This window comes from Hipposideros armiger, unplaced genomic scaffold, assembly GCF_001890085.2.
Source record: "Hipposideros armiger isolate ML-2016 unplaced genomic scaffold, ASM189008v1 scaffold_532, whole genome shotgun sequence".
In the NCBI taxonomy this organism is placed as follows: Eukaryota; Metazoa; Chordata; class Mammalia; order Chiroptera; family Hipposideridae; genus Hipposideros; species Hipposideros armiger.
This window is the reverse complement of record NW_017731882.1, coordinates 826,509-853,140: the sequence shown is the minus strand read 5'-3', so window position 1 is coordinate 853,140 and position 26,632 is coordinate 826,509. Positions and strand designations below refer to the sequence as shown.

General features: G+C 42.4%; 1 protein-coding gene across 7 annotated transcripts in view; it reads right to left on the bottom strand.

Moving 5' to 3' along the window:
• AUH (AU RNA binding methylglutaconyl-CoA hydratase) overlaps positions 1-26,632 on the bottom strand; it is a 184,175-nt gene that overhangs the window by 141,212 nt on the left and 16,331 nt on the right. For 6 of the 7 annotated variants that reach the window (XR_002126886.1, XM_019668695.1, XM_019668691.1 and 3 more), the window contains exons 2-3: positions 22,657-22,724; positions 22,464-22,551 (exon numbers count right to left, since the gene is read on the bottom strand). The exons of the other annotated variant lie outside the window; for it this stretch is intronic. Coding sequence is in view for 5 of the 6 variants with exons in the window: in XM_019668695.1 (XP_019524240.1) it covers positions 22,464-22,551; positions 22,657-22,724 (156 nt within the window). In the remaining variant the exon portion in view is untranslated. The remainder of the gene's footprint in view (positions 1-22,463; positions 22,552-22,656; positions 22,725-26,632) is intronic. 7 annotated transcript variants of the gene reach the window in all.

The following is a 26,632-nucleotide window of genomic DNA, read 5'->3' as shown; positions in this document are numbered from 1 at the left end:
TTTCTGTAGCTCTGTTGACAGTTCCCAGAGCCTTTCTGGCAGCTCTAGGTAAGGCTGGTGGAGCATCAAACATTTTGCCAACGCGTGGTGTTGAATCCTGAGATCTCCCATCTAAAGCTTTGACTGAAGGCCCAGACCCCAGCTTCAGCCGGTCCTTAGGAGCCACACGGGTGCGGGGTTCTCCATTTTCCTTATCCACAAATATCACAGTAGCCATTCTGGATTAACCGGGCTAGGATCAACAGCCAAAATCATCCACTATTCAGCCTCGGGTATTTTTCTAATTACCTTTTTGTAAATGACTTCTATCTTAACTGCCTGTAGTCATAGAATGTAGCCTTTGAAATCTGTGCAGGTTTTCTAGCCAAGCAGATGGTTAATTTTCATAAATATTCCATGTGTGCTTGAAAGAAATACACAGCCACCAACTGTTGAGAGCAATTTACTTTCAGTAAACCAGGAAAAATAATCAACACCTTTTGCCGATAGGCCCTTTGTATTTTATTTAATACTTAGGTCATTTTATAAATAATTTACCAAAAAATAAGATAGTGAAAAAACAAATTTTTTAAAAATTTTAGTCAAAATGTAAACATAGCAAACCCATATTTTTATTTTTTTCCTTTGGTATGTGCACATATGTGCACAATACACCTACAAATACATACATATATGGATATATACCGTATTTCCCCATGTATAAGATGCACCTTAATTTGGGGGCCCAAAATTTGAAAAAAAATGTATTACATAAAGTTATTGAACTCAAGTTTTATTCATCATAAAATTCACACAACTCATCACTGTCAAAACTCCCAACCATTAGCTTGTCCTCATCTGTGTCTGATGACGAATCACTGTCTTCATATATTGCCTCTCATGGCCTTCTTCTGCTGTGGCATTTTCAGTAGGGTTTCTTCTTCCCATAGCCAGTCTCGGATTGTTTTCTCAGTTGGAGGAGGACCAAACTTACGTTCAGCAGCACGATTTCCATTCACTTTTGCAAACTGGATCACTTTTAACTTGAATTCAGCACTGTATGAAAATCTTTTCTGAGCCATTTCTGGGCAGAACGTGCAAAACGTAACCTACTGTAATATACCAGTAACAAGTGCGAAACGAGCACGAAGACAACAAGCGCGAAAAAGCGGGAAATGCAAGTACAAAAAACTCGACAACCACTGTATAAGACGCACCCAGTTTTTAGACCCCAAATTTTTCAAAAAAGGGTGCGTCTTATATATGGGGAAATACGGTACTCACATACATACACACATGTGAAAAGAGCTATAAAGTTTGACTAAAATGTTCAACTGACCATGCATACATAACCTGGAACACACAGTTTTATAAAAACCGATTCCAGATTTCAAATATATCTCTAATAGATGATCATTACTTCTGGTTCTTCTTGTACTTGCATTGTAGAAACGCAGTGTTTTTGAAAATTCAGATGGCTCATAATTTAATTGAGAAGAATACAGCCATATTTTGTTCCCTGATTTATAAAACATTTTCATTTTTAGGTTTAAACATCAGTCAGAATGATCAAGGCAAAGATTTGTTTTCATTTCTATGTTACTTACCTAGCAGTCGTCCTCGTTAGTATAGTGGTGAGTATCCCTGCCTGTCTATGTTACTTATCTATTCCTTTCCTATCACCTTTGTATATATACCTGCCTTCAACGTTTTTCACTTACAAGCTCTATCAAGTAAATGTTCACGCACAACCATTATATGAAACGCAAGAGTATTGTTACACATCCTTTTAGCAAAATAGGATGGGCCAGGTTCTTGTCACAAAAGATTGCATGATGAAGTTCTGCCTACTAAATGACTAACTGGATGCAAATTCCATGTTTTCTTTACATAAACCACAGAAATATACTCCTATTATTCACTCATCAATTCTTGAGTTTGAGAATTCATCTAGGATATTATCATCTGATTATTCAGTCTAAGATTTCAATCGTATGATCAACTTCACTGTCACGATTAGGGCCTAGAATCCTGTTGTCTCTTTTGATCATTATTTTATCCATCTAATAACTGTGAAACATCTTCCTATCAATTTTGGGGTAGAAAATTATGGGTAGAAAATGAAAAAGTTTAAATTCCCCACAGTATTCAATGAAAGGTAAAAGAAAAGCTACCAAAGACTGTGCCTCCAGGCTTCATGTTTTTTTAAAAGATGACGCAATTTTTGAGGCACTACAATAAAAAAACAAAGATAATGCTATAGCAATGATTTGACTTCTGCATCTTCTAGGCAATTCCATCATACTTCCATTTTCTTATTTTAATGTTTGTTTCTTAACACAAAGTTAAGAATAATTGATGAATAATGATAAAATCATTGCTAGAATGATGAAAATTACCAATATAAAAACATAGTGATATGAAATAAGAACCCATAATGCATCTTAGATTCATAAAAAGGTTCAATAGGCCCACACAGCAATTGCAAAAGAAAATGAGTTTTAATCTTCTTTTTTAAAGTAAATTTTTTGTTTGTCAGAAGACCTCTAAGAGAGACTAAAAGTAATGAAATATCAATTCATACAAGCAGAACTGTTCAAAAAAGAAGCTCAGAAAGTAAATCTCGATCCAGGGGACTCTGATAACATAAAGGTTAAGCTTGTTAACTGACATATTCAAATCTTCTATAGATTTACTTTTTCCTGTTTAATCTATTAATTACTGAGAAAGGTGGTAAAAATTCCCATTATGATGGTGGACTTGTGTGTGTGTGTGTGTGTGTGTGTGTGTGTGTGTGTGTGTGTNACACACACACACACACACACACACACACACACATATATATATATTTTTTTAGCTGAGCCATCATGCCACCTGTTGGCAGCTCAGCTCAGCTTGGGCTAGGCATCGAACCGCTGTTGCTCAGAGCTTGCACTCTTGAGCGAGCTCTTAACCAACTGAGCCACTAGGCCGGCCTTGTCCCATATGTTTTTGAGAATGTTTCTAACAGCATAAAGTTGAGAATTCTTATACCTACCTGGGGAATTGATCCTCTTACCATTTTCTACTTACTCTTTATCTTTAATAATTACTATCCCTAATAAAAACTTGTTTCAAAGTCTATTTTATTTTATATCAACATAGTTATATCAGCTTTGTTTTAGTTAGTATTAGATTGGTGTATCTTTTTCTACCCTTTGACTTTCAACCTATGTTCTTACGTTTTAGGTGGTTTTTTTCTAAGAAACAACTTTTTTTTCAACCCAGCTATTAATTGTCTCCTAGATAAGAAATTTAGTACACTTACACTGAATCTCCCTGTTTTTTTAACTACCTTCTAGACTGACTTTTTCTTATTTTATTTACTCAGAAGTCCACATACTACCTATATACCAATGATGGTCCAAATTTCTACCTCAAGCCCAGACCTCTACCCTGATCTAGAGTCCTAAATTTAGCTGCCTACTAAACATATAGGGTTGCATGTCTAATATGCACCTCAAACACAATAACCCTTTTCCTCCCCCAAACACTGAATGTCCTCCCCCAGAGCATACCCCTCCTGAACTCTCCCGTTCCTTAGTGAATGGTAACTCCATCCTTACAATGTTCACATCAAAATAGTCAACATGACTCTGCTTCCTCATACCCTCTTTTTCATCAATAAACCCTGTTGTCTTCACCTTCAAAATACAGTATAGGTAGACTCCAACAATTTTCACCACCTCCACCATTACTACACTGGTCCCAGTATGATCTTAATTGTATGGGATCAAAGACAGATGTTCTAGAACAGTCTGTTCTCAACACAGTACAAGCCTTTTAAAACTTAAGTCATATCAGGTCAGTCCTTAGCTTAAAACACCCCAGATTCTTATCTCACTCAAAGTAAAGGCCAAAATTCTATGATTTTGACTCCTAGTACTTCTGTGACATCACCTCTTAGTACCTTTCCTCTTGTCCACTCTGCTCCACAGACACTATCCTTCTTGCTCTTCCATTACCTTGCAAAGTATAATGCTGCCTCCAGGCTCTACAACTGCTTATACCTCTGCCTGAAACATTCTTCCCCAGGTATCCACAAGGTTCACTCATTCAATTCTTTTAGGACTCGACTCATTTATCTCTTTCTCGGAGTTCTTCTTCACCATCTATAGAACAGCAACCCTCCATGTCAACTGAGAACTCCTTATTCTTCTTGCCCAGTTTTATTTGCATTGAGAAAACTTATATGACACAATACTCATTTACATTATTTGCTTTCTCACTAGCCCTCACCCTACCCATGCCCATGAAGGCTCCACAGAGCAGGTGATTTCCGTCTTATTTACTGCTGTGTTCCCAGATTCTAGAACAGTACAAGGACATGACAGGCTCCCCCTCCAAAAAAATGGATGGATGGGAGGGATGAATGGGAGGGAGGGAGGGAGGAAAAGAGGGAGAGAGAGAAAGAGGGAGAGATCTCTGTGTTTTCTTTATAGTTCAGCCCTAATGAAGATAGTTAACAGCAGGGCTTTTAAATGCATACATGAACATTGGCCATCTGCTTACCACCTAATGCCCTCCTCCCATTTCCTAATGGTAGTCTGATTTTTGTCCTGGCACCTGCCCTCTACCCCACTCCCCACATTCCATGTACTTTGGAAGAAGTTAATCCACTCCCACATAAAGGGGTGAGACCTAATTGGCTTGAGCTTATTAGCATAGTTTCTTGCCCTGAGCAGTCAAATCAAGATCATCTGTGGGTCCCAGTTTATATTTGGGCACATGTAGTCTTTTCTTGTCCTTTAAACATGGTCGTAAATGGACAGAACACAAGAACTACTGAAGCTTCAGACTACTAAACTGAGGAAGAAGCTGGCATATAGGAGGGTAAAGCCAAAGGAACTGCAGAAAAATCCAAAATCAATGGATTACAGCAATCCTAACAGCCTTATAGTTGAAGTCAATTTGTGATCAATTTCTCTGTACTATGAGTCTAACAGCATCCTAATGATGCTTATCATACACTAGCTCATATATCACAAATGATAACAAATTGATCCTACTTCAGCCTACATCTGTTCTCAGAGGATGGGATCTTGATTGATGAGAGCATAAGGGTTGTCCCCAATTACAGGAAATTTCTAGCCAAGGTTTAGAGTGGGAGAGAACCAAGTAAAAGTTCAGAAACATAATCTTGTTATGACTACCCTCGCAGCTCCTAGAACTCCAATAACAACACTAATTCTTAAGTACTTTACTTTAGATTTCTTCACTCAGGATCTAAAACCACCTTTTACTCCAATTAAATATAAAATTTCTATCTGTAAAAAGTTATAGACACTTAACAGTTTCTGGTTCCACATGTAAGGAGCTTGGAAGTCTTCACTCTGACTTAACAACAAGTAAAAAGCTGAAGAGACTGAATCAACATCTCTTCTAGGATCCGAAACGGGGGTAAGACACAGGGCAAACCATCACCCCCATGACTGAGAATCACAACATACCAGAGAACAGACACAGGACCAGTGGGAGGGAACCGGCCATGGGGCAGAAAAGCCTCATCTGCAATCAGTGATTTGCTGCAGGCCTAGAAGAAACAACTCTAAGGGTTAAAAACTCCAGGGGGACCCAACAATTTTGTGAGATTTACTTCTAGGAGCCTATCTGGCTTCTCAAAGTAAATACTGCAGAAAAATGCCTCCTGCTTCTAGCAGGAGGAGGGGAAAAGGACCATTCTGAAATACCAGAACACACTGTTCTTAACAAGGTCTGTCGTCAGAGGAAATCAGTTAACCAGAGCCTAACCTGGTAGGGGTACTACCTATCAGAGTCTAACTGACCTACGGGAAGGGAAATATCCAACTCCAGCTACTCTAGTCAGCCATTCCAACCCAAGGGGAAAGGAAAAACTGAGAGACATTTGTGAAGTTCACAGTTCAGAGGCAGAGGCTGCTAAATGCCTGAGATCTTATCACAGGACTATAGAACACTTCCCCTCTCACCACATCTCACCACCACATTACTAAAGGCCTATTTCCAGCAGGGCCTTCACCTAGTATATCACACCTAGCTATGAAGAAAATACTGTAAGGCATACTAAAACACATAAGATAGACCAACCAAGCATCAGCACCAGGTGTGGCATAGGTGTTGGAATTCTCAGACTAGAAATTTGCAACAATAATATGCTAAGGGCTCTACTGGATAAAGTAGACAGCAATGCAAGCTGAGGGATAGAAACCCTAAGAAAGAGCTAAAAAGAAATTCTAGAGATCAAAAACATTACAATAGAAATGAACAATGCCTTTAAAGGGCTTTTTAGAAGACAGGACAGAACTGAGGACAGAATCTTAAGGCTATCACATAGAAACTTCCAAAACTTCCCAAAAGGAATGAGAATAAAGACTGGGGGAGTGGGGTAGGAGAGAGAAAATCTACAGACTGAGGGCAAACTACAAAAGGTGTAGTATATGCATAAGGGGGGATACCAAAAGGAGAAGAAAGGAACAGAAGAAATATTTGAAACAACAATGAAAGAATTCCCCCAAATTAATATCAGACACCAAACCACAGATCCAGTAAGCTCAGAGAGCTCCAAGCAGCAAACACTAAGAACACTAGTGCCAAGAAGAAACTGGCAATCTAAATATGCCTATGTCTATTAAAGAAATTGAATCAATAATTAACCTTCAAAACAGAAAGCACCAGGCCCAGGTGGGTTCACTGGTAAATTCCACCAAACATTTTAGGAAAAAAATTATTCCAATTCTCCACAATTTCTTTTAAAGGACAAAAGCAGAGGAATACTCCCAAACTCATTCTATGAGGCCAGCAATACCCTAATACCAAAACCAGACAAAGATATCACAAGAAAACTCCAGGCCAATCTCTCTGATGAACATAGGTGCAAAGATTCTCAACAAAATATTAGCAAATCGAATCCAACAATGTATAAAAAGAATTACAGTATACACCACAACTAAGTGGGACTTATTCCAGGTATGAAAGGCTGTCCAGCATTCAAAAATCAATTAAAAGAATTCATCACATCAGCAAGCTAAAAAACAAAAAATATCACATGATCATCTCAATAGATGCAGAAAAAGCATCTGACAAATTTAATACCAATTCACAATATACCCTCTCAATAAATTAGAAAGAGAACTTCCTCAATTTAATAAAGGTATCCATAAAACACCTACAGCTAGCATCATACTTAATGGTGAGAAACTCAAAGTTTTCCCACTATGATCAGGTAAAAGGCAGGGATATCCCCTCTTACCCTCCTTTACAGTGTTGTACTGGAAGTCCTTACAGACAGACCTTGGAGATATTGCAGGCGTGGTTTCAGACCACCACAATAAAGCAAATATAACCATAATGCAAGTCACATCAATTTTTTGGTTCCCCAGTGCATATAAAAGTTCTGTTTACACTACACTGTAGTCCATTAAGGGTGCAATAGCATTATATCTAAAAAAAAAAAAAAAAAAAAAGAAAACAACAATACACCCATCTTAACTTTATTGCTAAACAATGCTAACCATCATCTGGGCATTCAGTGAGCCGCAATCTTTTTGCTGGTAGAGGGTCCTGCCTCAGCAAAGTGCAATAAAACTAGGTATGCCTGTATTAATGCAGTAAAGCAAAGGAAATAGAAGGTAATAGAGACGGGAGAAAAAAGACATATAAAACTGTCATTGTTCACAGATGACATGATCATCTGCTATGTAGAAAATCCGAAAGAACTGATCAAAATATTCCTGGAACTAATAAGCAATTATAGCAAGGTAGCAGAATATAGGGCTAATAGATAAAAATCCATCTCTTTTCTATATACCAACAGTGAACAAGTGAAATTTGAAATTGAAAACACAATAATACCATTTACATTAGCACCCCCCAAAAATGAAATACTGAGGTATAAATCTAACAGAATATGTACAAGATCTATATGAGGAAAACCACAAAAATGATGAACAAAATCAAAGAACAACTAAATAATTGGAGAGATATTCCATATTCATAGATAAGATACCTCAATATTGTCAAGATGTCAGTTCTTCCCAATTTCATCTGTAGATTCAATGTATGGACACAACATCAAAGGCACAACCCATGAAAGAAATAATGGGTAAGCTGGACTTTATTAAAATGAAAAACTTCTGCTCTGCAAAAGACAAAGTCAAGAAAATGAAAAGACAAGCCACAGCCTGGGAAAAAACATTTGCAAAAGACACATATGATAAAGGACTATGATCTAAAATATACAAAGAACTCTTTTTTGTTGTTGTTTTTTAGCTGAGCCATCCTGCCACCTGTTTGCAGCTCAGCGGCAACTCAGCTCGGGCAGGGGATCGAACCGCTGTTGCTCAGAGCTCGCATTCTTGCGCGAGCTCTTAACCAACTGAGTCACTCGGCCGGCCCTACAAAGAACTCTTAAAACTCAACAATAAGAAAACAAGCAACTCAATTAACAACTGGGCCAAAGGCCTTAATAGATACCTCACCAAAGAAGATATACAGATGGCAAATAAGAATATGAAAAAATGCTCCACCTCATATGGTATCAGGGAAATGCAAATTAAAACAACAGTGAGACCCCACTACACACCTATCAGAAAGACCAATATCTGGAACACTGACAACACCATATGCTGGTGAGGATTCGGAGCAACAGCAGCTCTCACTCACGGCTGGTGGGAATGCAAATGGTACAGCCTTTTTAGAAGACAGTTTGGTGGATTCATATAAAACTAAACATACTCTTACCTTATGATCCAGCAATCATGCTCCTTGCTATCTACCCAAAGAAGTTGAAAACTTATGTCCACTCAAAAACCTGCACACAGATGTTTATAGCAGCTTTATTCATAATCGCCAATACTTGGAAGCAACCAAGATGTCATTTGGCAGGTGAATGAATAAACTCTGGCATATCCAGACAGTGGGATATTATTTAGCACTAAAAAGAAGCAGGAAAAGGCATGAAGGGAACTTAAATGCATATTACTAAGTGAAAGAAACCAATCTCAAAAGGCTGCATACTATATGATTCCATGAACTATATGACATTCTGAAAAAGGTAAAACTATGGTGACAGTAAAAAGATCAGTGGTTGTGAGGGTGGGGAGAACAGGCAGAGCACAGAGGATTTTTAGGGCAGTGAAACTATAATGGTGTATATATGGCATTATACCTCTGTCCAAACCTATAGAAGGCACAGCACCAAGAGTGACCCTAAGGTAAACGATGGACTCTGGGTGATAACGTGTCAGTGTAGGTTCATCAGTCGTAACAAACGCACCACTCTGGTGGGGGATGGTGATAGTGGGGGAAGCTGTGCACCTGTGGGGACAGAGGTATAAGGGAAATCTCTGTACCTTCCTCTCAAATTTGCTATGAACCTAAAACTGCTCTAAAAAATAATAATTAATTTTTTTTTAATCAGTAAATTTTCCTCAAAGTCATTTATAGTAACTCTCAATTTAATGAAAAGGACTGCTCTGCCATAGGGTTTTGAAAGTAAAGCAGGGTCCAGCTGGGCCCCCTATACTCAGAATGCCTCTAGGATGCCCTGCCCTGTTCCAGTTCCTTGTCCAAGAGAATCACCTTGTAGATGCTTGCTAATTACAAATTCAATGGCTTAGCATTTACCCAGGTTCACCCCCACCGTTCCCGGAACACTAGCGCCACAAGATAATATGACAGAGGAGGGCATCAAGAAAGGAGAACAGACCTCTAGGACGTCGTGCAGTCTCTGGGAGAATGCCCTGGTTTTCCCTTAAATACCCCAAGCTGGTCATAGAATGTTAAGACAGTTTTTGGAGGTGTTAATCCACTGCCTTCTCAGACCATTGATGCTCTGATAATAAACGCTTCTTCTATGACCCAGCTCCTGTGTCTTCTGCTGAGCGGTGTAGGCAGCACGAGCCCTGTACTCGTTTGGCCTCTGGTTACAAAAGCACTTTACAGGCTGGGGTGCAAGGCAGGGGAATGTATGCAGAGCAAGAACCATAGTTTGGATGAGAGTCTGGGTGGCTAGAATTTGCAGGACATAAACTACAGATGTGGCAGTGGGCCCTAGACAAAGGCTTTCCCAGACCATGTGGTCACTAAGGATACCACGTGGGATTCAGACAAAGATATTCCAGGACTGTATGGTCAGCAAGACTTCCGCGTTTAACATTTCCAAATTCCTACCTCACCCAGGAACCAGTCAGGAACTGGCACAATGGCCACATGTCCAAATAATAAATCTTAGCTGCCAAACTGGAAACTTCAGGGTATATAGCCCCGAGTCCCGCCCAGATCAGGGCTAGCCTCTGGATATAAATCCGCTGAGTCTGTGCCGGCATTAATAAAAGCTGCTCCCCAAGCTTTCGTGTCCTGTCTCTCTATCTGGGTTCCCGCAACATAATTGGGTACTCATCCGGGATATGGAGACGGCGATATTTTCATCTCCCTTGTCCCCGAGGCCTGGCTCCATCGGACGAGAGGGGACACACACTCTACTCGGCGCCAGCGGACCCTTGTCTGTCAGTGGGGACGTCTCCCCTGCCGGCAACGGGGAACCGACCCGGGAGCACAAAGGAAACTGGAGGGCTACGGGAACCAGCTTCGGAGCGCCGCCCGACCAGACAGGTAAGGACCCGGGTCCCTTGAGACACTCTGTCCATCAACGGACAGAAAGGGAGACTGATCACCTCCCAGAGTCATCCAAATATCTCAGTTTCTGAGAGAAACTGTGACTCCCAGGAACGGGGTGGCGGACAGAGAATGAATCTGTTTGAGTCTATGTGAATGAGATGCAGCCTGCCTGCGAAGCGAGTGTGGAGTCCCGATCCACAGGTCTGTGGTGCACCTCACATCGCTTAGGGTGGTAGTGCTAAATTAGTGCAGTTTAGTAATCGGAGTCGGGAACTTGTACCGACCCACCAATTGCTAAGAGGTGCCTGAAATATCCCCGCAAGGGAAGCAGCTGGACAAAGCGAATCTCTGTGTGTGTGTGTGTCGCACCGATTTTGGGTGGTTTCCATGGGTGGGCGACAGAGTACTCAGACTCCGTTAGGATGTATGTTAAAAAATTTTAAGAAGGAGTTCTCGGGGGATTATGATATTGAGATGACCCCCAAAAAGCTCTGTACCTTCTGTGAGATTGGCCGTAATTCGGTGTTGAATGGCCAGCAGAGGGACGCTTAGACAGAGACCTCATTAAGAAAGTCTACCTCGTTGTTGCCGACAACCCCGGTCACCCCAATCAGTTCCCTTACATCGACTCATGGGAGGCTATTGCACGTACCCGACCCCCTTGGTTGAAGTCCTGTTTGGAAAACCAGAGCAGAATTCTTTTGGCACGAGCTATAATCCCCTCACGGAAGCCGCCTAAGGAAAAAACAGAAGGACAAAAGTCTGTCCTCTCTTCAGACCTGGAGGAAATCCCACCTCCCTGTTCACCTATTCTCCAACCCCTTCCGCGAGCCTCTGAGCTGCTAGCCCAGCCTCCAGCACTGCCCTCACGGGCTCCACCTCCTCCGCCCACCACACTAGCCCTGCCTCCAGCACCGCCCTCACCGGCTACACTTTCTCTGCCCACCACCCCCTTCCCAGATTTCAGTCCACGCCTCCACGGCCAGTCCTGACCCGCTAGGGGCCCTGACCCGCTAGGGGCCCACAGATAAGTGGCTGCAGACAAGGGCCCTGAGACTGGCGCTCTCCAACTCCCCCTATAGGAAACCAGAGGCCCCATCTACTTTGATCAGGAAGGCCAGATTCAGGGAGGCCGACGCATGTTTGTGTACCAGCCCTTCTTAACCACGGATCTCTTAAATTGGAAAAATCATACCCCATCATTTACAGAGAAACCACAGGCTTTGACTGACCTCCTTCAGTCAATCATTCAAACGCATCGGCCCACCTGGGCTGATTGCCACCATCCTCCTAACTCTCTTCAACACTGAGGAATGCCGGCGAGTCACCCAGGGAGCTATAAAATGGCTAGAGGAACATGCCCCACCTGGGGACCTTACACATTCAAGTGTATGTCCAGAACCATTTCCCTGAGGAGGACCCCCAGTGGGACCCCAATGACGACCAGGACTTCCAGATGCTGGAACGGTATCAAGAAGCCCTTATAGGAAGCTTAAAGGATGGTAGCAAATAAAGCATCAATACGAATAATCTCTGAAGTCCTCCAGGGACCTGAGGAGAGCCCAAGCCAATTTTATGAAAGACTCTGTGAAACATTCCGTCTCTACACTCCCTTTGACCCCGAGACTGTCGAGAATCAGCGGATGGTCAATGCTGCTTTCGTCAGGCAGTCCCAGGGTGACATCCAGCAGAAACTTCAGAAACTGGATGGATTTGCTGGCATGAGTATCAGCCAGCTCCTTGAAGTGGCAACCAAAGTCTATGTCAACCCTGACCAGAAGGCTCGTCGAGAGGCGGATCGGAAGATGAAGAGAAAGGTGGACTTGCTGGCTGCTGCGCTTGTAGAATGGGCTGGAACCCCAGGGCAAAATGCTACTCCAAACCTGGGACTACCCCAGCGAGGGCAACGTCAAGGGGGGCCACACACCTGGAGGCCAAGGCAGGGACACAACCAATGTGCTTACTGCCATCTATGAGGCCACTGGAAAAATGAATGCTCTCAGCGGTTGGGGAACATGCCAACCAAATGCCTGGAGACAGGGTCGAGTCACTCACGGCCGATACCAGCCGCCCCAACAGATGCCAGGCTCTTCTGGAGATGACTTCATCAGACACGCTGAGATGGAAGAATACAGGGAAGAGTAGGTCAGACCAGGCTCCATCCAGCTAGGCCCCCAGGAGCCTATGGTCCGAATGTTAATTGGGGGCCAACCCACTGACTTTGTGGTTGACACAGGCGCTGAACATTCCATCGTGACACGGCCCATAGGCCCCCTCTCCCAAAAACAGGTCACCATCATGGGTGCCATGGGAGGACGAGTCTGTCAGCTCCTTTTGCAGCCTCGACAATGCACCCTTGGAGGCCGAGAAATTACTCATCAGTTCCTCTACCTGCCAGACTGTCCTGTAGCATTATTGGGGAGAGATCTACTAGGAAAGCTCCAGGCTCAAATCACCTTTAACCACAGTGGCAATGCTGAGCTAACACTGGGCAAATCAGGGGCTAAGATTATGTCCCTCACCATACCTCGGGAGGAAGAATGGCGACTATTTGGTCTTGTAGAAGAGGTCCAAGAGGGACCCGAACTCCCCTTCTCAATACCAGAAGTTTGGGCAGAAGACAACCCACAGGGCCTGGCTCGAAATATGGCCCCAATAGTTGTAAAGCTAAAACCTGGGTCCGGTGCATCACAAGCAATACTACATTCCCCACAACGCAAGAGTTGGCATCCCAAAACATTTGGACAGACTCCTAAAATATGGGATTCTACGTCCCTGTCAGTCACCTTGGAACACACCTCTGCTTCCAGTCCAAAAACCAGGAACTGAAGATTACCATCCATTGCAGGACCTGAGAGCGGTAAACCAAGCAACGGTCACTCTACACCCAGTTGTTCCCAATCCATATACTCTTCTGGGCTTCGAACCAGCTGAAGCAACCCACTTTACCTGTCTGGACCTCAAGGATGCTTTCTTCTACATTCGGCTGGCCCCACAGAGCCAGCCGTCTTCACCTTCCAGTGGGAAAACCCTGAAAGCAGGGACAAAGGCCAGCTAACACGGACAAGGCTACCACAGGGCTTCAGAACTTCATTTTCGGGGCCGCCTTGGCTTCAGACCTAAAGCCCTTTCAAGCCAGCCAAACCGGTTGTGTACTGCTCCAATATGTAGACAATCTCTTACTAGCCGCGAAGAGCTACGATGACTGCATGCAGGATACGTATCACATCCTTAAACTTTTGTGGGAAGGAGGCTACAGGTCTCCAAGAAAAAGGCTCAGATATGCTGAGACAGGGTCAAATACCTTGGTTTCCACCTGTCACGAGGACAACGCCAGCTTGGCCCAGAAAGGAAGCAGGCGGTATGTACCATCCCTGTCCCCACTACTCGGAAACAGGTTCGCAAATTCTTAGGGGCGGCAGGCTTCTGTAAGATCTGCATCCCCAACTTCTCTACTATAACCAAACCCCTTTATGAAGCCACAAAGGGGGGTGAACGTGACCTTTTCTATGGGAGTCTCCACAACAGAAAGCTTTTAATGAGCTTAAACGGGCTCTCATTCATGCCCCTGGCCTAGGACTCCCGGACATCACCAAGCCTTTCTTCCTCTATGTACATGAACGCATGGAACGGCAGTGGGAGTCCTTACCCAAATGCTAGGGGATTGGCACCGGCCAGTAGCCTACCTCTCAAAACAACTTTTGACTCAGTGGCATTAGGTTGGCCACCTTGTCTGAAGGCACTCGCAGCAATGGTCCTCCAGTATCTGAAGATCACAAGCTGACCCTGGGTCAGGAATTAAAAGTCTGGGCTCCGCACTCGGTTCGAGCCCTGTTAGATCATAAGGGACACTACTGGCTTACCAACTCCAGGATTGCCAAGTACGAAGGGCTACTGTGTGAAAACCCACGAGCCTGCCTTGAGGTGGTACGGACCTTGAACCCAGCCACTTTACTGCCTGTAGGGCCTGGGCCCCCAGACCATGACTGCATCAAAATCATGGACAAAGTGTTCTCCAGTAGGCCAGACCTGACTGACCAACCGCTTACAGACCCTGATGTAGAATACTACACTGATGGTAGCAGCTACGTTCAGGGAAATGAGACGGTTGGCTGGATACGCTGTGGTAACTCTACACACCATCATTGAAGCGAAACTCCTCACACAGGGGACCTTGGCACAAAAGTCAGAGCTCGTCGCCCTGACTCAGCCCCATCAGCTGGCAGCTGGGGTAAGAGCCAATATTTACACCGACTCGTAAGTATGCCTTCACTACCCTCCATGATCAGGGGGCTTTATACAAAGAAAAGGGATTAATCAATTATGGAGGGAAGGAAATTAAATATGGATGAGAGATTCTAGATCTCCTAGAAGCAGTATGGGCACCCAAAAGGGTGAAAGTCATACACTGCAGGGGCCACCAAAAGGGCAACACAATCACAGCCCGGGAAAATCGCAAGGCGGACCAAGAAGCCAAGTTAGCTGCAGCCGAAGAAACCCTTGAACCTCTAACGTTAACAGCCTCCCTCTTTCCCAGCCCTTTAGCCGAATGGGATCCCAAATATTCCCACCAAGAAGAGGCCTGGTTCAAGACAGAAGGGGGAAGCATTCTCCGTAATGGATGGTGGAAATTTCAAGACAGCCACATTGTCATACCAGAAATCCTAGCCCAGGCTTTTGTCAAACAGTTTCAGCAAAGGACCCACTTTAGTCGGAATGCCCTAGAATCGACCCTCAATAGCTACTTCTACGTACCCCAACTCTCCAGTATCTCACGAATAGTCTGTGAACAATGCCTTGTTTGTGCTCGCAACAACCCACGTCAAGAACCGGTCCTATCCCCAGGAGTCCAACATACTGGTGGTGGCCGATTTGAAGATCTCACAATAGATTTCACTAAGATGCCACCTTCCAGGGGTCTTAGATATCTCTTAGTATTTGTATGCACCTACTCAGGGTGGGTGGAAGCCTTCCCCACCTGGACAGAAAAGGCACAGGAAGTCGCCAGGCTGTTGCTACAGGAAATAATCCCTCGCTTTGGGCTGCCACTCTCAATTGGTTCTGACAACAGTCCCACCTTTGTAGCCGAAGTAATCCAGCTCTTAGCCAAGCTCCTCTGCATCACTTGAAAGCTACATACCATCTACCCCCACAGAGCTCAGGACAGGTAGAACGCATGAATTGGACCCTCAAGTCCCACCTGAAAAAACTGTGCTAAGAGGCACACCTCCATTGGGACAAGGCCCTTCCAATAGCGCTCCTGAGGATACGCTCAGCTCCTACCAAGAAGACGGGCCTTTCCCATTATGAGGTCATATATGGAAGGCCACCTCCACTCATTAGAGGCCTCCGAAGGGACCTTAAGAAATAGGAGACCTTTGGCCGGCCGAGTGGCGTGATGGTTAAGAACTGGCTTGGGACGCCAGAGGGCCCCGGTTCGGATCCCACATATGAGGGCCAGTGACACTGCCCTCCACAGCTAAGATGCTGAACAACAGCTCAACCTGGAGCTGGGCTGCCGTGAGTCGCCAGCGATGGCGTAGGCTGCAGCCCCTGCTGCAGTGGGTTGCTATGGGATACCGTGTGTAGCCAGCAGCCAGCGTGAGCGGCCAGCAGCCGCAGTGAGCGGCCGTCCAGAAACCGGAGACTGATCTGCCTTGCCAAGGAAGAGCGCACTGATGGTGCCAACTTGGGCCTCCACAACTAGACTGAAGAACAAAAGGACAGCAACTTGTCTGTTCCCCTTCCCCAATTCCCCAATAAAAATCTTTAAAAAAAAAAGAAATAGGAGACCTAACCATAAGACAACAGCTTGAGGCGCTAGAATCTACCTTAAAGAACCTCAACCAATGGGTACAGTAGAGGCGCCCTATTAGCTTAAGAACTGAAGTTCATTCCTTTAAGCCTAGGGATTCAGTTTGGGTTAAGGAATAGAACCTCCAGCCCTTAAGACCCCTCTGGAGGGGCCCCTTTACTGTCATTTTGTCTACCCCCTAGGCAGTTAAGGTTGCAGAGATCACTCCATGGATACACCACAGCAGATTGAAACCTGCAGCTGCTAGCTGGGACTGCACCTCTGACCCCTCCGAGCCCCTCAAGATCACTCTCTAGAGAAAAATGGCCAGCGATGTTACCGGTCCTTAGGAGGAGATCACCAGCCCCGTTTTGGTCACACCGGAAGCTGACCAATCTACGCCGCGGCTGAAGCTTGAGGAATTCTTCCTTGCAAGATGCTTATCCCAAGCTCTAATCCTCACCCTCACCCTTTTCTTGCCAGTCAGGAATGGTATCACTACCTCATGTCCTAAATCATGCTTCCAGTCCTTTCAGCTGGGAACAACATCTCAGGTAGCCTTTGTCTCCTACACATACATGCTGGCTTAGTGTTATCAGGGTAGAATTCCTCAGGCCTGTACCTATGCAGACAAATCCTACTGGTCTTGCCTCATTCCTCAACGATCAACAGCCGGCTACAATTGCCCAGGAGTTAAAAGAGCTAATCAGGTCATCTGTTGGACCTGCCAAATCCATGTCAGATACTTCGATGGGGAAGGCGTCCAAGATCAGGCCCGAAAGGAGGCAGTACAGGAGATGGTTAAACAGCTTATCAACCAGATTGCCACAAAACCGCCCTCCCATCGGCTGGTCCCAGGGCCCCAACTATACGGACAACTCAAGGCTAAATTGGGTGACACCTTGAGTTTTCCAACTCTGGGAAAAAACCTCTTTATTGACCTCGCTGAACGCATAGCCCAGGAACTTAATGTCACAGGCTGCTGGGTATGTGGAGGAGCGCTCATGAGTGAAGACTGGCCATGGAAGGGAACTAGCCTACCTGTCCATGACCTCCTCCAATGGAACCGCACCACAATCCGGCCTTCACAGAAACGGCCCCTAGGGTGGGTTCTCTCCTGCTAAGTGTTCGGAGAAGTATGTCTCAGTCGGACAGACACGCCCTATACCCAATGGGTGGTAGACACCCCATGCAGGAGAGTCCAGAACCTAACTGGCTCGTCCCTCAGCTGGTGGCCAAAAGCCCCGACCTGGTATTAGAGCCCTATCGTCAATTCTACCTCATGTTCCCTCTTAGATACTAGCTTCTCCATTGCCAACTGCACCTTTCCTAATGGCACCGGTAACCCCCTCCATGCACTCCCGGCCCTTCGTACTATATGGGATAACTTAAACTCCACCCTGAGCACCCACTGGGCAGCACCTGATGGCTTATTCTGGATCTGCAGCAAACGAGCATACTCCCATCTCCTCTCCAACTGGACCGGGAGCTGTGCATTTGGTATAATCCAGCCTGGTTTCTTCCTCCTTCTTAACCAAACTGGCCAACAGCTAGGCATCCCCTTACACCAGGATTTGCATTAAAGCCCAAAAGGTCCCTTGAAATGGGGGGGCATCAACTCTGGGTGGAAGATGAATGGCCTCCCCAGCGGATCATCCAATATTATGGCCCAGGTACTTGGGCTCAAGATGGGAGTTTGGGATACCATACCCCCATTTACATGCTCAACCGTATTATCAGATTACAGGCTGTTCTAGAAATAATTACCAATGAAACTGCAACAGCTTTAGAGCTCCTCACTACCCAACAGACCCAGATGCAGGCCGCTATTTATCAAAACCGCCTAGCACTGGACTGTCTAGCTGAAGAAGATGGCGTCTGTGGCAAATTTAATCAGTCGGACTGTTGTCTACAGATTGACGACACTGGCAAAGCTGTCTCCGCTATCACCACGAATATTAGAAAACTTGCCCATGTCCCAGTTCAAAAATGGTCAGGATGGGACCCCGAGAGCCTATTTGGAGGATGATTCTCCACCCTTGTGGGATTTAAAACCTTAATTGGAATCGTCCTCCTGCTCCTTGGAGCATGCCTCCTTTTACCCTGCATTCTTCCCCTTGTCATTCGTTCTGCCTCTTCCCTCACAGAGACCATTGTAGAACGTAAAACTGTCACTAAGGTCGTCATGCTATGGAAGTACCAACCCCTAGGCCAGCAGCCTGTTGAAGGAAGTGATGCTCTCTAACCCACGTATGGATGGGTTCGAGCATCAAAGGGGGGAATGAGGCAGTGGGCCCTAGTCAAAGGCCTTCCCAGACCATGTGGTCAGTAAGGATTTCACGCTGTACTGGGAAGCTTCAGACAAAAACATTCCTGGACTACATGGTCATTAAGACGTCCACGTTTAATATTTCTGAATTACTATCTCATCCAGGAGCCAGTCAGGAACTGGCACAATGGCCACACGTCCTAATAATAAATCTTAGCTGCCAACCTGGAAACCTCAGGATATAAAGCCCCGAGTCCCACCCGGGTCGGGGCTCAGCCTCTGGATGTAAATCCGCTGAGTCTGTGCCCACATTAAAAAAGTTGTTTCCCAAGCTTGGTGTCCTGTCTCTCCATCTGAGTTTCCCGCAACAGTATTTTTACATATATTTTATGCACCTATATAATAAAACACTAGAAAAATAATAAAGAAAATAAAGGGCCGGCTGAGTGGCTCAGTTGGTTAAGAGTTGGCTTGGGAGGGCAAGCTCTGAGGAGCAGGGCCTCTGGTTCGGTTCCCACATGGGTCAGTGATGTTGCGCCCTCTAAAGCTAAGATGGTGAACAACAGCTCAACTTGGAGCTGCGCTGCCATGAGTGGCTGGCGACAGAGTAGGCTGCAGCCCCTGCTGCAGTGGGCTGCCGTGAGCTACCCTGAGTGGCCGGCAGCCGGCGTAAGCGGCCGGCAGCCAGCGAGAGCTGCCATGAGCAGCCGTGAGTGACTGTCCAATGGCCGGCGACTGACAGCCTCAGATGGGAAGAGCACAATAATCATGATACCAACATGAACCAGTGAAGCCGCATCCCCCACAACTAGACTGAAGAACAAAAGGACAACAATTTGGCTGTTCCCTTTCACTGATTCCCCAACGCTGTTCCCCTCCCCCAATTCCCCAATAAAATCTTTTAAAAAAACAAAAACAAAAGAAAAATTGCTATTTTTATCAGGGAAAGAATGGAGTAGAGGGATTGGGGTGAGAGCGGGACTATACTTTTTCATACATTTTGCATATATTTCATATGTTTTGACCTACTACCTATTTTTAAAAAAACTAAAATTTGATTTTAAAAATGTAAATGAAATATGGTTATTGATTCTAAATAAATTTAAATCGGAACTCGGAAATTACTCAACCTCCAATGCATACAGAGATCACTTAAATAGTGCTTAATTATCTGTTTTTCTAGCATATTACAAAAATAATGTAGAAAAAAATGAACCAAAGTCAGGAGCCAGAAACACTATCAGTGAATAGGAGAGTGGTCTGAGACAATCCAGTGTAACGGCTGAACATATACCACAGTCCCTTAAAAAAACATCAGCAAATCACAGCAGTTTAAAGGCTGGTTAAATTCAGCAAAGACATGCTTGGTCCCTACTGTGTACTGTGTTCAGAGAACGCAAAAGATGATTTTCAAATAAGAAAAAAAGAAATTCCCACCTTCAAGAAATCTGAGGCAAGAACACTTTGTAAGCTTTATGTAAGTTTTTGGAAAAGAATATGATGCCACTGGAATACAGATGTACACAGAAGAAAAACCATGGTGGGGGCAGAAAGGGAAGAGAAAAAATTAGTAACTTTAGGGGCTGCTAGGGCTAAGAGAACAATCAATAAGTGAGTATACTGTTTGGAGGGATTTTGCTTTTGAAATTACTACTTCAGAATAGAAATTAAAAGTCTAATTATGTGAAAGACTATACTCTTCAACAATAACTAATAAATGAGACCTGATTAAAATTAATATTTTATGCTAATATATGCTATAAGTTTACATTTATCTGGACTTACAGTTAATCTGTACATATTAATAAACACAGACCTACTGAACTGCATGTTTCGAATAAATGGAATAAAATCTTTCAGAGAAATTTGAAAGAATAGTTCCACTATACACCTAAGTTACTAAAATAAATGATTTGTCCCAATTTTTCCAGAATTTAAACACTAATTATTTTTGACAATACAGTAGCAGTTATGAGTTAAATATAGATTGTCCTAACCTATAAAATTTAAAAGCACACACAGCAAAGACAACAGATTTGATTAACTCTTAGGAAAAAAGTATTCAAATAATTCCATAAAAAGCATTTGGTATATTATTTAGTGTGTCCCCATAAAGACAACCTATAAAAGATATCCATAAACTATATTAAAGTATTAAAGCCTTTTTCAGAGAATATAAATAATGTGGAGGTGCAAACCATGTGGGCAGCAAAGGAATAGGTAAAATAAAAAGAATCCGACCAGTAGCTAGAGTGTAATAACTACGTGACAGCATCACTCCTCAGAGTCACATCACTGGCCTTCCCTAAAGGCCCCCTCACTGGTCCAGGTCCTCCCAATAAGCCCTCCACAGCCTCAGAGGACCTGAGTGCAGTGACCTCACGCCATCGTCATGGCGTGAGGGTCAGTCCCCTGGAGACATACTCACCTGTCGTAAAGTCAGACACAGGAATTCTACTCTCTCAGTATAAGTTGTCCACGTTGTTTAAGAAATAAAATGGAAATGTATGTGAAGCCGTTATAAAGACTATGAACAGCCCTCACTTACTGACTATTAGCCATGCTTTACATACACTGAATCCAACAGGCTGGAGGTGGCACTGGACAGGCGGATGGTGTCACTCGCATTTGACAGGTGTAAAAACAGACACTAAACACATCAGCACCTGGCAGCTGAAGAGTATAATTTTACTATCTTTGGTTACCAAACTGGGGCTAAAACTAACCCTTGCAGGTATGTTACATTACAACAAAAGCCAAAATGAACTCATTTACACTGAATGTTCCTACATACCGTAAAATTCTGCAATATTTTAAAGTGGAAGCCACAGAATGTGAAGCTTGAAAAACTGAGAACCCTTAAGAATGAAATTGAAGAAAATAACTTTCACAACTAAGACACCTCGAAAAACGTTCTGTCTAGAAATATATCCCCATGTTCTCAGCATCGTTCTAGGTACACTGTAAATGCTCACTAACTGGTTAGTGAATAAAAATACTGTATGTCGTTCCCTCAAGCATTGATTACCTCAAAGGCATTATCCCACTTGTATTTTTACTGAAAAAAAAAATGTATGCTTCCATAAAGTTCTACCTCCATTTGCTTATTGAATTATTAGTATTTTTATACTGTTATTATTAGTAGTTATTAGTATTTTTTATCTTAATCATCCACATTTTTACTAGTTGAAACAGATTCATTCAATCTCATAGCTTAGAAATATTTACAAATATGGAAAATGCAAGACAACTTAATTTTTAGCTTTTGGTAATGTAGTACAAATGGAAGAAAAAAAAAAAAAAAACACTTACCTTCCACTGATGCAGATACCGATTTTAAAATACATTCTATGGATCCACACACTTAAGGGGGCACTACTCCAAACACAAGCCTTCAAAGACAATGTCTATACTTAACACTTTGTACTAGAGCAACTAATGTTGGTCAATTTATTGCTAGTCATAGTATTTTTTGAGCCAATAATAAAAACAAAGCACACTATTGTGGGTAGGAAACCCAATTTTTCCTTCTCAGCTGATCTTTCATCAATATTATGCATGTATTACCAATATTTTAATGGCTCAAATTATTTTTTCAACTTCCAAAACTTCCTAATACAGACAAAGCATCTTTTTTCTTGTAAACAAGTAAAACAAAACAAAAAAAACAAAGAGGAATTGTTGGTAATGGAATTCAAACCACAGAAGACTTTATGATGGAAAATAGGCTATTACTGAGGAAAAATTAGACTACAGTTTATTTTATAATAAAATTGATTTACATACCAGCACAGAATATCCCTGGGACTTCACTCCTGACTATTACGGTCCGTACTTTCTTATCAGATTTTAAAGCGTCCACAGCTTTTGAGAGCTAAACAGAAACAGGGAGGGTAAGAAGAAAAAGAAAATTTTTTTCAGATTGATGTCGACACTATAGCTTAATATTAGAAGCAAACAGTTTAATCTTTACACTCACCATTTTTACAAGATTTTTACTGAATGAATTTTTGGCATAAGCTCTGTTTATTCCAAGCACCACAATTCCTAGTTAAGAAAAAAAAAAAGTACAAGCACTTGAGTTAGTGAGTTTTCAGGGTACAGACTCCCACACATACAGCTATTTAACTCGGGATTTAGGAAATCTACCATCTCTTTGAGGTTCACTCCAACAGCTTTATCCTTATTTTCGTTTTTACCTTAGTTTTCAAAATAAGCATGTTTTTAAAGAATGTGGTACATGACACATATTTATAAAATCAATCTTCTGCTTAATATTCACCACTTTTCTTCAGATTGTTAGAGAGCTTTATAACATCACGTCCCCTCAATTTACCTCTTCTTAAGCGCCACCAAGGTAATCTGGCATATTTAAAATTTACATCACTAAATCAGACTAAGAAGGAAGGCCATGCTTAACAATGAAAATTCTCAATTACAGGACACTATTTACAATGTAGTTTCATCACCTTTGAGCAGACAGAAGAGCTAACAAATCCTTGTCACAGTCCAGTATTGCAGGATCAGTTTTTTTGCTAGTATGCTAGGTATTAATATCTCAGTTATTCTTTGTCACACTAAATAGTTTTCAATATTTCCATCCAAAGTTTCTCTCCTCTGTTGCACACACTTAACCTGAAGGAACTTCCATTTACAAGTCCAACAAGCAATTCAACCTCAATCTACAGAAACAAAGTTCATTCTATTCCCACAAAGCCTAGCTCTCCTTCCTAACTTCCCTAATTTTATCAGAGACTATCATTGAAATGCAGCATCCCACTCCAATTGCTGCAATTTTCCAAAAACAATTCTATGCATAGAATTCACCCCTTGCTTAGAATCCTTTATTTCTAAAATATCTGAGTTCAGAGATCTTAACTTGCTTTTCAAAGCCCTATACAACCTGTACTCAGCCTTCTTGTTCCCTGAAGAAGCACATGCATAAGTATTTCTGATAGGTCTCAAGAAGTGAAATTCTAGGTCTGGACATTCTTAATTTTAACAGATACTCCTCCAAAATACTGTCCCTATTTACTGCCCAGCCAAACACCAATACCTATTTGTTCACAGTAGCAGACTCAGTAGAATGAACCAGCTCATAAGACACATTTGGAAAAGGAACATTGTGTGCTGTCACCATGGTTAGATCCAGGTATTGGAGGGCCTGAAGCTTATAAAATTTAGGGAGCCTTTGTATGTAAAAGAATACAAAATAACACAGATAAAATTAGGGACAAATGTGAATATTAAAATCCTCAGAATTTTAAAAAGTTAAGAAATTTTCCCTCCAATTACGTGTTTAACCTGCACAAAGACACTTCCTTCCTCATATATTTGAATTTTTTTTTTAAGGTTTTATTATTGGGAAACCGGGGAAGGGGAACAGACAAGTTGCTGTCCTTTTGTTCTTCAGTATAGTTGTGGAGGACGTCGCTTCACTGGCCCATGTTGGTTGGTATTATCATTCTGCGTTCTTCCCGGGTGAGGCAGTCGCTCGCCGGCCATTGGACAGCTGCTCACAGCAGCTCACGGCAGCTCATGAAATCTCACGCCCACTACTGGCCAGCCCCACTGCAGCCTGCGTGTGCCATAGCCAGCGACTCACAGCAGCCCAGCTCCAGGTCGAGCTGTTGTTCACCATCTTAGCTGTAGAGGGCGCAGCATCACTGGCCCTCAATGTGGGATCCGAACCGGGGCCCTGCTGCTCAGAGCTGGCGTCTCAAGCTAACTCCTAACCAACGCGCCACTCGGCAGGCCCTGAATTTTTATATTATCAAAAATTCTGAAAGAATATACAAAATTAACCTGATATTAAGATCAATTCAAATACATTTTTAAACTTCCTCTACATTGCACTCAGACAACTGTGTCAACAAATTATTCTTACATTCCACACATTAACTTATTTAGAAAGATGTAAGGAATTAGGTCACTGAAACTCAGCTTCTTCAGGCCATTTAAGAGTATCTGTGGCAATTCTGTGTGCCACTTTGTATGGAACCACCAGGCTGTGTTAGACAAGACGCGTGAGGTACATTAGCACTGGGTGGCATAAAACTCAGAACTCCACAGACAGACACACGTGCTCTCTCAAGTACAAACTTGTTGCCCTAAAATCAGAGGGAGTCTGATAAATTCTGTTTCAAATGCTGCCCATCAAGAGAAAAAAAAATAATAAGTAGGGTAAGTCTAATTACATTCACTGAATTTTCAAATATATTACTAAGAGAGAACTTCCATTTGACTTGGCATCAATGGGAACTGAATCTTAAAATTCACTATGTCACTACCCTCTCCCATTTAGAGAATTATTTTGACTCAAAGTTATAATAATAAGTAAGAAACAGCTCATTTGTGAGAATATCACTTTTGCTGACAGTCTAAAATTTATCTTGGTATGTTACTTGTTCTTCAATTCAGGCTACTGTCTCAGTCTCTTCCATACAAATAAGTTTAGTCTGTTATTACTAACCCAGTATTAGTTTTTATTCCATTAACTACTAATACCATGTTTTTTATTTTCCTCTACTTCCTGTGTAGAATGGCTTCTCGTCTTCTTACTTCTCTTAAATCCTAACTTATTTATATTTTAATAGTCACAGCAGAAAACTTACATACTGAAATTAAATATTTTACCATAAATTACCTTTTGTTTTCAATATTATATTTAGGGATTTTATTTTAATTATGTACAAAGGCAACTTATATTATCTGTACATTTAATTCCAGGTCAGTAGAGGGGGCCTCATAAAATATGTTAATAAGAATCACTGGTCTACCATTCAACATTAAATATTATAAATCTCTGGTAATACATGAGGAAATGTCATTTTCTATCAGGTTTTACCCAATTTTCTGAACTAAAGTTGAGTTAATTAATAAGCTTAATGACCATTTGTCATTTCTTTTGTGAATTAACTGTTCTTATTGTTTGCCTATCTTGTCACTGAGTTGTCTTTGGCATTTTGATTAATAATTTTTTAAATTACAGGTATTAATTCATTATTTGCATTACAGGTCTTTTTCCTATCATTCACTTTTTAAATTCAACTTGTTATAATATTTTGTTGCACCAAAGTTTTAACTTTTTACGTAGTGCACCTTTGCCTCTGTAACTTTTGGGCTTAGTGTCTTCCTTAAAAAGGATTTCCAATGAAAACATATGTCCATAAAAAAACTTGTACCAGAATGATCAAAGAAGCATTATGCAAAATATTCAAAAGATGAAAACAACCCAAATGTCCATCACCTGATGAACTGTATATCCATGTAATGTAATATTTGGTAATAAAAAGTAAGAAATTACTGATACATGTACAACGTGGATGAACCTTGAAAACAATATGCTAAATGAAAGAAGCAAGTCACAAGGGAGTACATATTGTATAATTCCATTTATGTGAAATGTCAAGAATAGGCAAATCAAAAGGGACAAAGTAGATTAGTGGTTGCCTAGAGTTGGCAGGGATAGAGGAACTGAGCAATGACAGCCAAAAACTGTGGAGTTTCTTTTGGGGGCAATGAAAGTATTCTATAATTGATTGTGGTGATGGATGCACATCTCTGTGAATATACCAAAAACCATTAAATTGTACCTTTTAAATGGGACAATTTTATAGTATATGAATTATATCTAAATGAAGCTGTTAAAAAAAAAAACCATGGCAACACTCACTTAGACGCAGGCATATAGCCAAATTACCACAGAACCATGGAGTGAGGATGGGAGCAAAAGAGAAGGTACAAGTGTGTGGTGGAGTGTGCTGTGGGTGAGAGAGGGCCAAAGCCTCATCCTCCATAGCAAAAACAGCCAATAGATAAATAATAGCTAGATTTGAAAATTCTATAAGTAGAAATACATGTCTACAATTTAAAATGTGGTGTATGGGCCCAAAAGAATCAGCCAAAAGGGTTTTAAATAGTTGCTTCTGGAGTATAGGAAATGGGATGAAGGA